At 44.0% G+C, this 12,703-nt stretch overlaps 1 protein-coding gene across 8 annotated transcripts in view; it reads left to right on the plus strand.

Annotated features, from left to right (window-relative positions):
- The window catches only part of Cep63 (centrosomal protein 63), a 79,388-nt gene that overhangs the window by 47,237 nt on the left and 19,448 nt on the right, over positions 1 to 12,703 (plus strand). For 3 of the 8 annotated variants that reach the window (XM_075964850.1, XM_075964849.1, XM_075964851.1), the window contains one exon: positions 605 to 5,242. The exons of 1 other annotated variant lie outside the window; for it this stretch is intronic. In XM_075964850.1, coding sequence (XP_075820965.1) covers positions 605 to 763 — 159 coding nt within the window. In that variant the 3' untranslated portion in view covers positions 764 to 5,242. Of the gene's footprint in view, positions 1 to 604; positions 5,246 to 12,703 lie in introns of those variants that run through there. 4 more of the 8 variants (XM_075964852.1, XM_075964857.1, XM_075964859.1 and 1 more) reach the window with 2 other exon arrangements.

Below are 12,703 nucleotides of genomic sequence, written 5' to 3' on the forward strand. Positions count from 1 at the left end.
CTGTGGTGTATGTATGTCTGTACTTTGTGTTTATTTACTCTGGAGGCAGCTGTCTGTGCTAACTCAGCATTCAGGGTAATGTTCAAATATAACTATAAATGAGGGGTAGATTTCCTGTATTACCTTCAAAAACCCGAGATCTGAAACATCGCCAGATCCTCAAATTGCAGATCAAAGACCATGGAGTGGAATTTTGAGAAAGGGAGAAAAGTATTGATTCTTAACCAGCATCCAATTTGCTTTCTGTAGATTTTCAGTGCTGTAAAGTGAGAGTGGTGTTCAGCGTCTGAAGTAGCAGGCATTGGCTGTGTTCTTGTCTCAGTGGCAGGCAGACACTCAAGTCTGAGCTGAGATCCTCTCCAACTAGTGACAAGCTTTTCTATACCAATTTTACACTTCACGCGGACACTGCTTGGGTCAGAAAGAAAGAGATCTGTGGTGCAATGTTTTCAGAACTTTACCTTCCTTTTTCTTGACAGTAAGATAAAAATATCTCTTCAGAGGAAAATTTCCCCTTTGCATTGCTAGGCAGAAAATATCACAAATAGTGTCAGAGCATCCATCTCTGCTTCCTAACACATGTCACGGTTTGTCCCTCTCCCAGTGCTCGCTGCCCGTCTCTCCTCTGGGATCGATAGCTACCAGGTTCCTGGAGGAGGAGGAGCTACGGTCGCACCATATTCTAGAGCGCCTGGATGCACACATTGAAGAGCTGAGAAGAGAAAGTGAAAGGACGGTGAGGCAGTTCACGGCCCTTGTGTAGCCCTGGACAGCCACAGACAGATGGCTCGGTTATAAAGTTATAATATAGAGGATGCCGGCGAGAGCAGCGGTGAAAAATCTGCACTAATTATTTTCACTGACTTGTTTGAAGGACTTCTCCCAACAGTAACAGTAAGAGAATAAACCAATTTGCAGACTTTTCTCACATGAATATTTATTACCACAAAGCAATACTTTTTCCTTCTGACTGAAATGTGAATAGCTGTGTACTAATTACAATAAAGATTTTCTAATGCAGTTTGAAAACAAAGAAACTACAGCGCTTCCCTTAAGGAAGTATGTAGTGGAAGCCTGGCTCTAGAGTTGCTCAGCTGGCTTCGTACCCTTTCTCACCATGTTACACGCAAGATCTGGCTAGAAGTGTGTGAAATCCTTTGCCCCATCCCGAAGTCCAAGAGTGTGGGGCTCCTGGGACAGCCAGTGTGAATGCTCAGCATTTGCATGCTGACGAGAGAGCCAGATGGAGGCAGGGTTTGAAGCCACACTGTTGACAACCAAGGAGGTGTGGGAGAGAGGAGAAGAGCGGGGTTCTGGGCAGCGGAGGATCACAGGAGCTGGACCAGTACAGGAAGTGGAGTGTGCAGTTGAGACAAGGAGAAGGCGCATGCTGTCCTTGCCAGCTCAGGGACCCAGAACCTTCCATTCCCCCTGCTAGTGAGTCCTAGCATCCTAGTGTTTTTTCTTCCTTTAAACAGGAAAACTGGTCATCTCCTCCATACGATTTGCTCCTTTTCAGCAAACATCTCCATAAACAGCTGTTGGCAGTGATGGTTCTGCTTGGTCTCCTCTCTCCTGAGCCCTCTTCGCTCTAACGTTGCTCTCCTGCCATGGGGGACACTATCAACCTAAGCTCTGCACATCATTCTCATCTTCCATTGCCCCTGCAGGCTCCCTCTGTCTGCCCGGTCTCTCCACATCATTCGCCATCACTGGAGGGCTCTAGATGGCTTTCCTCACTTAGCACAGTCTTCGCTAGAACATTCCATTCTGTTCCCAAGCTCTTACGACCATGTAAAGCCAGTGTACTCTACAGTCAAGGAATGAGAGCTGCCTCCGGGTGGTGAGATGTCTGGTGGTCCTGGACAGGTTCAACACTCCACATTTCCAGCAGAGGACTCTGGGCTTCCCTGGCTAAGATTCACCTCAGGACAGGGCTCGTGTTTGCTGGCTCCTCTGTGCTCTGCCCAGTTTATCGGGAGGCCCTGCTGCTTCTGCTTCTCTCAGCTCCCCGACTGCTCTTGTCTACAGTACAAGCCTGCTCCAGACTACACAGACTATCACCTGAAGTCTGGGCATGGCCTCCCACCTGGTACCACTCTAGTACCCAACACCAGTAATTCACCTTCACAGAGTGTCCAGAGCTGCGCTTTCAACCATGAATGAAATGTCACTGCTTCCCACTTTGTAACCTAAAGAGGCTTCTTACTGCACTCCAAAAAAAAAAACCCAGATGTGTCATGCCTACAGAGCCTCCATGACCTGGGCCTGCACACGGTCCTCACTGTGCCTCCCTCAGTGAGCTGCTTGTACTAGGTTTCCTAGAGGTTTTTTCTGTGGGCTCTTCATCCTCCAAAAAGACTTCGTAACTTGAATTATACCTCTTGGGGGCAGGGCCTTTGCCTGCCTCATTCCTCGTGGGGTCCTCACACACTGCGCAAGTCCATCTTGTCGGAGGCGCTCAAGTGCGTTGAGCCAGTGATAAATGTCGGTTGTCAGATGCCCACGTGCCGCTCTCCTCCTGCTGTGGATGCTTTCCCTCTGGTCTCTTCTGCCCACGGCCTGTCGCTACTGTTTTGCCCCACAGCACCCAGACTCTTGGCTGCCTTAACCTGTGTGATGGGACTGACCAGGGGCAGGGAGCTGCTCTTGCTCTCCTGAGCACGCCCCTCCAACAGCACCGGCCTCACTCTGCTGCCTTCCCTGACCTCTGTTCCTGAGGGCTGAACAGCACGCTGCTCTACAGGTGGTACCCAGTAATCATAGTGCATGTGTTCAAATGATGACCGTTGGCCTTCATTGTACTTCTCTGTAGAACAAGAGTACTGTTCCTGGGGTTAAGAGGAGTTACTGAAGATGTATTTCTAAAGGACTGTTCAGACTCGGAAGATGCTGTTCTGTGTAGATTAGTCTGAAGGGGTTTTTGCATTTCCGAGTCTCCCAAGCTTTAGATGAAAGGTTTCTGTGTTGTGTCCTAACAGGGAGGAGAGGACAGCTCAGTCCCTGGGAGCACTCAAGGAATCACGAGGTGCTGTGAATTTCCTTAGAATTAAACTGTGCTTTTGCAAGAGCTGAAGTAGTCTGTTGTCTAAATTTGTAGAACATTGGATTGTAGTTACTCCCTGGACTTTGGTTTTTCAGATTTGCTACTACCCAAATTTGTTCAAAGTAAGTAAATTTGTTTCTTAGCAGCTTTTTAAAAATTCACTGCTCAGGGCAAATGAGATGATGAGGGATGGGAAGTTTACTTTGTTGTTGTTGAGTCAGGGTCTCTTGTTGCCCAGCCTATCCTGGAGCATCCTAGGTAGCCAAGGGCTGCCTTCTGCCTGCACCTATCGTAGGTGCTGGATCACAGCACCGGCGTGTCTGGGGACGAAGTCTTCCTTCGCTGTTTACAGACACTGCTGTGTCACATAACTTGGGTCATTCCTCTTGCCCTGGATTCCTGATGAATTTGTGTCTAGATTCTAGGAAGCAGTGGCAGTAATTTCCCCCACTTTATAAGGAAATTAAAATGGTCTGTGGAGGGTCCTGGAGCTCTCCCTCTAGCAGAGCCAAGAGGAAGTGTGGACTCCAGGCAATGAATGACCTTCCTCCTAATTCCAGCACAGCCCATTTTAGTTAGGTGAACCTGAGCCACTGAACTAAACCTCTCTATGCTTCAGTTTTATCATCTGTAAGATAGAACAGTAAAAAGAGTGCCTACCTCGGGGTTTTTGTGAAAATGAACTCAGTATGTTTGTAAAGCACGTAGCAGCTCACTTGGCACAGCATACTCTGGAAGTATCTTAAGTGGGAAATAACCTGCGCCTTCTGCTCTGTGATGTCTCCCTGACTTCAGGTCCTACCTCCCCTCTCCCAGGGACAAGGAAGATGTAGGAGCTGTGCATGGTGTTTTCTGTTTGCAGAACACCCTTGAGTCCAGAACTTAAAAGTTACAGGTGAGAATAATGCTGCAAAACAATCTGTATGTTACCGAGGACATGGGTGACAAACAGTTGTCATGAAGAGCATTGACGCACAGGACGGAGACAAGAGAAGGGAGTTGTCAGCAGAGGCAGAGGAGGAAACACTTTTACTCTAAAGGCTTCTGGTGCCTCTGAGGTTGAAGCAGACATCTGCCTTAGGAGAAGCTGAGCTTGGCCAGGTCTGGTGAACACCTGTTTAGGCGACAGGTGTTGGGGGAGACTGTAATAGTCTCCTAACTGATCAAGAATCTGCTTTGCTTCCTTACAGTTGCAGGTCGAAGGCTTAGGGTGAAGTGTGATCAGAACTGGTTCTGAGAGGATCCCAGGCATGCGGGCTTGAAGCTGGACCGGAGAAAAATCTGTGGGTGGGTGTTGAGACTTTAGAGCAGCCCACTGTAAATGCTATTCTAAGAGAAATTTAGATAGTCCCAGCACACTGCTCACACTTTCCTCCGTGGGAACCTAGAATCTGGGCATTTTATGCTGCCCCCTTTGGCAGTTAATCAAAAGTGGGTTTACAGTCCTGGAAAAAGTAAGCATCTAGCTCAGGTGATGGCTGGACCGTGGAAGGCCCAGAAACTCCTAGGTACCAGATGAAAAAAAGAGGCGTGTGCACATGTGTTTGTATGGCAGTGAATTTTCGTTAAGATTCTTACAGATATTTGTGAACTGAAAAGAGATTTAAGAGCCACAGCTTTCAGGACTTAAGTGCCCTGGAGATAATCTCTTGTTTCCTGGTGAGAGACGTAAAGTTGGAGTCAAATCCTCCTTACTGTGTTAAGTTTTAAAGTATAGTAGAAAATGAAAACTATTCAATAATAAAAAAATGCCCACATTATTTTTTCTTTTTAAATTGTTTTTATTGAGCTATATATTTTTTCTTGCTCCTCTTCCTTCTCCCCCTCCCCTTCTAGCCTTTCCCATGATCAGCACGCTCCCAATTTACTCAGGAGATCTTGTCTTTTTCTCTTTCCTATTTAGATCCATGTATGTCTTTCATAGGATCCTCTTTGTTGTCCTGGTTCTCTGGGATTGTGAATTGTAGGTTGGTTTTTCTTTGCTTTATGTCTAAAAGCCACTTATGAGTGAATACAGATTATATTTGTCTTTCTGTGTCTGGGTTTCCTCTCTCAATATGATGTTTTCTGGAACCATCCATTTATCTGCAAATAAATGACTTTTCAAGATGTCATTATTTTTTTTTTTTTGCTTTGTAGTACTCCATTATGTAAATGTACCACATTGTCTTTATTCATTCTTTAATTGAGGGGCATTTAGGTTGTTTCCAGGTTCTGGCTATTACAAATAATGCTACTATGAACATAGTTGAGCACACATCCTTGTGGTATGGTTGGGCATCCTTTGGGTATATACCCAAAAGTGACACCCAAATTATTAAAGATGAGCACAGGAACTAGGCATAGTGGTGTGATGGAGGAAGGTCATTGGCTAATAAAGGAACTGCCTTGACCCATTTCATTGGTTAGAAGATAGGTGGGAGGAGTAAACAGAACAAAACGCTGAGAGGAAGAGGAACTGAGGTCAGACTCGACAGCTCTCCTCTCCAGAGCAGACGCCTCAGAGAGACACCATGCTCCCCGCTCCAGGGAAGATGCATGCTATGAAGCTCTGACCCAGGATGGACTTAGGCTAGAATCTTCCCGGTAAGACCGGTGCTATACAGATGATAAGAAATGGGCTAGTCCAGGTGTGAGAGTTAGCCTAGAAGAGGCTATGTAGAAATGAGCCAAGCAGTGTTTAAATGAATACAGTTTGTGTGTTGTTATTTCGGGGCAAAAGCTAGCCGAGCAGGTTGGGGACGCAGCCCCGCCGCCGCTCCATATTACAACAAATGACGCCCAGATGTGTGGCTAACTGAACCCACTGAAAGCCTGAGAAAGCTTGGGAAAGAGTAAAGCATGTTTTCTTGATTGTGACAATTTCTCTGGTCTACTTTGCTTGCTAGAGGCAAGCAAGCGCCTCATCTAAGAGAGGCTTCCTGACTCAGCTTCAGCTGCAAAGCCTGCAGCTCATTAAGAGGTCCTACCACGAAACACTTAAACGGTGTTGACGAAAAGCTGAATGCATGCTTTTCGGTTTTAAGCCGTAGCAGGAAAAAAGCTGTGCCATTTAAAAATGCCGGCTTTCTGGGCTGTCCTGCCAGGGCAAACTCTGACTCTTTTACGCAGGCGGTTCATGCGGTTTGCAAGCATAGGCTGCTGAAGCTCGCTTGCTGGCAGGGACCTTGAAACGCCATGAGGCTGGAAAGCTAAGGAATGGGCTACATCTAGCCGGCAAAGCCACGCCTTTAGTCCTACTGAGATTGCTTGGTAAATTAAAGACTCATGTGGTCAAAAAACAGAGAGATATACAGTAAAGAGAGATTCAAAGACAATGAAAATTTCTAAATGGTTTACAGTGTGTTGAAAATATATGCAGACTAAAAGTTCAAGTTCTTAAAGTAAAAACAAAAATAAGAAAGAGAGTAGTTGGGTGTGGTAGCACACGCCTTTAATCCAGTGCCTAAAAGGCAGAGACAAACAGATCTCTGTGAGTTCAAGGTGTAGTAGCAAACACCTTTAATCCCAATGCCTGGGAGGCAGAGACAGGCGGATCTCTGTGAGTTCAAAGACAGCCTGGTCTACAGGGTTATTCCAGGTCAAAGATATACGCTCAAAAAGCAAAAAGTTAACCTAGAAATGTCACAGCTTAGATTCTTAAGCGCCTAGTGATTTAAAGGCGCAAATCAAAAGTGCTCCTGGATGGTAAAAAATTGCAGATTCACAATAGGACAGATTCAGACCACTAAATGAGTCACACTGTTGGATAAATGGACGTAGGCTTGGGAGAGAAAAGAAAAGGAATATATAAAAGAAAGTTAATGTTAAAAAAAAAGGTAAAGTCTTTAAAGAGACAGAATAAAGTAAAGTGATAGAGTAAAAATAAGCCACGTAAAAATGGAAAATTCACAGAGAGTCTGGATTATGTACATTGTGTTTCCTTTAAAATTTTTGACTGTGAAGGAGCTAAGTACAGAGAGACATTTCATTATATGGGCTGCCAAGTGGAACCAGAACAGATATCATGAGGGTATGATTTCAAAATTTGGATCTAAGGATATGATACTTTGGAAAAGAGATTCTTCTTTTGTTTTCACAGAGGATCAGACCTTGTGGATTGCATTTATCCCGATATGGTATGATAGACCACGCCCTCCTGAAGGGTTGGTGTGAACACCTTCAGAAAATTGCTTCGCTCAACTGCCAATTGAGATGAAACTAGCACACAGGTTATACCATGAAAGACCTAATTAATGATGCCCCCATTCAGCAGGAAGCAGTTTGGAGAGAAAAAACTGTGCCCAATATTCCCAAATATGGTTTATAAATGTTCTTTTACATTTAAAGGGGGATATGATATAGATATGAATAATTTGCATCAGTATAGATTTTGCTTTATTGATAGAAATTTAAGGTCAATTTTGTTATATGTATATGTATTTCTGATCTTTATTAAGGTATTGAGATTGTGTAGTTTATTTAAAAATGTAATGTATCTAGGTAGTTAATAGATAATCATAATAGTAAAGCTTGTAGTCATGTTAGTTAGATTTTCTAGATATATAGAGATATATTTTAGATAGCCATTCTTCATGTCTTTCAAAGATTACAGATTAGGACATTTAATGTTTTAATAACTTAGGACTTTTCATGACAATGAGACACTCTGCTCCTGGCAGCACCAATCTACTTCAAGAGGAAGATGGGCATCGAAGAGGCACCTTATGGAGTTTGATAGCCATTTGGGCAAGAAACTGCTCTTGACTGGACTATTGCATAAACTGGACACAGAGAACCCGCAGAGAGAGGACTACTGAACTTGCCTAAAGGTGAGATGATCTTTCGGGGTTCCTGATTCATGAAAGAGTCTGCAAGACATTCTTCAGGACAAGCAGATAGTGACTGCCTTTGAAATTTCCTGCTTTATGGAAATGTCTGCTGCAAACTATGGGCCTGTAGGCTGAAGATGGATGCCCCAATGGTACAGAGGAACTTTAAATGACTGTCCAGGCAGTGAGACGTCTCTGTCATTTCTAGAGTTTTAAAAGTTGCTTTTTTCTTGTTTGCTTAGGTAGTATTGTATCTTTCTGGAGTCTTTGATGGAGTTAAGAATAGTTAGTTATAGTTTTCCTTAGTTATGATAAAGATTATTGTAACTTTTACTTGATAACTGTTTCATTATATGTAATTTTGCTATGTTAAAGTTAAAGCCTTCTTTTTTTTTTGTTTAAACCGAAAAAGGGGAAATGATGGAGGAAGGTCATTGGCTAATAAAGGAACTGCCTTGGCCCATTTCATTGGTTAGAAGATAGGTGGGAGGAGTAAACAGAACAAAACGCTGAGAGGAAGAGGAACTGAGGTCAGACTCGACAGCTCTCCTCTCTGGAGCAGACGCCTCAGAGAGATGCCATGCTCCCCGCTCCAGGGAAGATGCATGCTATGAAGCTCTGACCCAGGATGGACTTAGGCTAGAATCTTCCCGGTAAGACCGGTGCTATACAGATGATAAGAAATGGGCTAGTCCAGGTGTGAGAGTTAGCCTAGAAGAGGCTAGGTAGAAATGAGCCAAGCAGTGTTTAAATGAATACAGTTTGTGTGTTGTTATTTCGGGGCAAAAGCTAGCCGAGCAGGCGGCTGGGGTGTTGGGGACGCAGCCCCGCCGCTGCTCCTTATTACTACAGTGGTGTGTGCACATAATCTCTGTACTCAGCCAAAAGGGTCATGACTGGGAGGCTCAGCACAACCATACACATACAAAACTTAAATCAGTGAAGGATCTTTTTCTAAAGATATGCAGATATGTGATAAAACACATAAAAGATACTCAGTATCACTGGTTACCAGGAAACGAGATCAAAACCCACACTGAGATACCACTGTACAGCCACTATAAAAGAAGGGCCCTGATGAGTGCTGGTGATGTTGTGGGGAAAGTGGGTTCTCTTGTTGCTGATGGGAGTGAAGGATGGTATAGACACTGGGAGCAGATGATGGTTCTTCAGGGAGTTAGTGACGAGTCGCCTGTCCCTCGGCAGCAGCAGTCCCAGGCATGCTCGAGGGAATGGAGCATGTCAAGCAAGAAGCTGGCCATACGTGGCCACAGTGGCGATTTTCACAAGAGCCCCACAGTGGAAGCAAGCCAGACATCTACAGCTGAAGTGTGTGTGTGCAGCGTGCAGCTAGCCAGGCACTGGACTGGTACTGGTGATGAGGAAAGGAAGTGTGGTAAACTTCTTCATTGAACTTTCTGGGATCGCCAGCCCACAAATAATGACACGGAACTTATTATTAATTATGAAACCTTGGTCTTTAGCTTAGGCTGTTTCCAACAAGCTCTTAAAACTCAAATTAACATGCTTCTAGTAATCTACGTTCTACCACATGGCTTCTACCTCTCTTCCATTCTGTATGTCTGACTTGCTCTGCCTCTAGCTGGCACCTCTGCCTGTCTTGCTCCCAGAGTCCTCTCTCTCCCCAGAAGTCCTGCCTATTCATTCTTGCCTAGCTATTGGACATTTAGTTCTTTATTAAGCCAGTCAGAAGGCACCTTAGGCAGAGGCACATTTTTACACTGTAAATAAATACTCCTCAACAAGGAAGGACCTGGAAAACAGTGTTGAGGGAGGGAGCCAGCTACAGAATATCACAAAAAGTATGGTTCTTTTATATGAAGTGCCCAGATCAGACAAACCTGTATAGATAGGAGGTAGACCACTGATTGCTGAGTGCTTGGTGGACATTGGGGGAAGGAGAACTAACTGAAGACTTGTTAAAGAGTCAAAATGAAACTAAAGGATTATGAGATTAGTGACAATAAAATAGTCCCTTAATTTTGGTTTTTATTCTGTTCCATATCAGGTGACACTTCTGACATGAAACTGAGATTCTGGATTTTACTTTAACAAACATGCTTGGGTTTAGAGAAGGAAAGAGCCACACTCCAACTACCAGTTTTAATTTTTAGTTGGTCTGACTACAACAAAACTTTTGCATTATATGTTTGTAGAGAAGAGCAGAAACAAACATTTGGAAAGACTTATGAAAATTTATCCTGTTGGAAATGTGATATTCCAATAGGCCAATTTACTCTTTTTCTTGGAACATTTTTTTCTGGATGATTTGTCCTTTTTCTTCAGATGTCTCATTTGTCCAGTGGTCTTCAGATTCCTTAGCTGGATTCCTATTCTCCTGAAAAGACAAAAGAAAACCCTGCCCCTAACCCTAAATTTGGAGAAGTTCCCTTTTGGCAAGTTATATCTGATCAAATGAGAAGCATTTATTAGTCTTATAAGTTAGTTTAGATTGAATGGTCACATTGGTTGATGAACTATCACCTCTTCTAATCAAGAGGTCTCTCGTGTTTAAATCAAACCTTTATTAATTTTGATGGTATTCATAGCTTTTCTTCTCCTGTGGAAACAAAAGCAAAACACCTTTCCCAATGTAACACATATCCTGGCTTCCATTCTGAAGTCTTCACATCTTTAAAGTATACTGGCTGATTTAATTCCGTATTTTTTTTTCTGTTATCCAGTGTCTTCTGGCAGCTATGTTCCATTTAGAAAATTCAGGGTAGAAAAAGACAATGCAGTGTAAAGTGATTGCCTAGCATACACACACATGCATGCACACACACACACATATCTGTGCACACACCCACACACATGAACACATACATGTGTACACACAAAGAATGTGCCATACTAGGACAGGAAACATTACAAGACAGCTAAGGTGCAGGTCAACCCCTCTTACTGGCCAGGATCCCCTCCCCCACCTTCCTTATTGCTTACCAAATGGATTAAGGGCTGGTAGCCTTGGTGTTGAGGAGTCCTCCTGCATTGTGGTGGAGCCTTGGAACTTCTCTGAATCATGACTAAGTGCATGAAATAAAATGCATAGCATTAAAGGGAACTATTGCTGTTATGTTGACACTGAGCTATCAATTCAAGACAAGCAAATTTGTGATACAGTCTTCTGTGTGCTTCTTATTAACTCATTAAATAACAAGGCCTAGTGGTAGGGTTCTTACCCACTGGGCCTTGAAGCAGCCATGCATACAAAGAATGTTCTGGGATGTTTGTAGCAATTCTAATGAGCTGTGGGAACATCTGTGATTTCTGTTGGAATTAAAGCCACAGGTACAGCGGCACCACTGTGGGTTATGGCCTCTAGTTACAAAAGAAGAAACCACATTTCAGTTAGAGGGCCAAGTTCATGGGGCTCTAGACTGTGTTCTGGCTCTAGGCTCCTGGGGGTGCAGTTTGTGGTCTCCAGATTAAGATTTCAGAGATTTACCGATGTCTCATTCAATCTGGTTCCCTGGAGACATTTCACTTGTTTAGCGGGTAGGGGTAGTATTTGTACTTAATGTAAACCCCTTTTTAAATGCACTTTATGTATATGAGTGTTTTTGCCTGAATGTTTGTGTGTGCACCATTTATGTAACTGGTGCCCTGAAACTGGAGTTACAGATGATTGTAAGCCACCAAGTGGGTGGTAGGTGCTAGGAATGTGGGTTGTAGGTGCTAGTAGTTGACCTGGGTCCTCTAGAAGATCAACCAGTACTCTTGACCTCTGAGCCATGTCCTAGGTTTTCCATTGCTGTGAAGAGACACCATGACCACTGCAACTCTTATAAAAGAAAACATTTAATTGAGGTAGTGGCTTACAGTTTCAGAAGTTTAGTTCATTATCATCATGGTGGGAGTATGGCAGCATGCAGGCAGACTTGGTGTTGGTGAATTCTACATCTTGATCCAAAGGCAACAGGAAGTGAACTGTCTCACTGAATGTGGCTTGAGCATACATGAGACCTCAAAGCCCTCCTCCAAGTGACACACTTCCTCCAACAAGACCACACTTATTCCAAAGGCCACATCTCCTAATTGTGTCACTCCCTTTGGAGTCCATTTTCTTTTAAACCACCACAGCCTTAACTTTTAAGAACAAGTTCTCAAATGGGCTGAGATAACAAAGCAACTTAACAAAGTGATGGTACTTTTTTAAAGCCCGAAGCAGCATATTTGAGTTTCTGAGAGAACTATTGCCTTGCATCTGGTAGGTCAGAGCATGCTGCCTGGGTTGCAGGGGATTCCAAGGCATCACAAGGCCTAAGGGTATCAACAGCCAGGTCAAACCCCAGGGAGACTCATCTCCAGGGTCTTTATGGAAGAAATTTAGGTGTAGTCAAACCACTCAAGTACCTGTGGGCTGTGCGCCCAGTGAGGGACATCTTGTGCGGACTTGAGGTCTTAGACATCTCTTCTGATAGAAAGGCAGAGAGTTCTACTGTCTACTGTGGACAAGAAACACATAATATGATTAGAAAGCCCGGTGCTTGCTCTGTGGCCCCAGGAGAACTGTGCAATGCCCAAATGCATTCCCCAGGGCACTGAGGCAGGGGAGACAAGGGAATGGTTGGCATGGTGAGACAAGGCAAAGCCTGGGTGGGTGTAGGCAGTGGTCCAAATCTGCCTTTACAAACAAGTTTCTGAATCTTTATGCAACCTCTACAAACAAGGCTGAGAGTATTACTTAACATGCAGCCAATAATTCATGCTATCTGCTGCTGGTGTCCTTAGCTACTCCAAGCCAGGGTGTCTGTTCCTCACAAGAAACACGTTCTTCAAATTAGTCTTTGTCACTAATGTTTAAGGTTAGCTTACAAGGTAA

The sequence above is a fragment of the Microtus pennsylvanicus genome, chromosome 3, assembly GCF_037038515.1.
Source record: "Microtus pennsylvanicus isolate mMicPen1 chromosome 3, mMicPen1.hap1, whole genome shotgun sequence".
In the NCBI taxonomy this organism is placed as follows: domain Eukaryota; kingdom Metazoa; phylum Chordata; class Mammalia; order Rodentia; family Cricetidae; genus Microtus; species Microtus pennsylvanicus.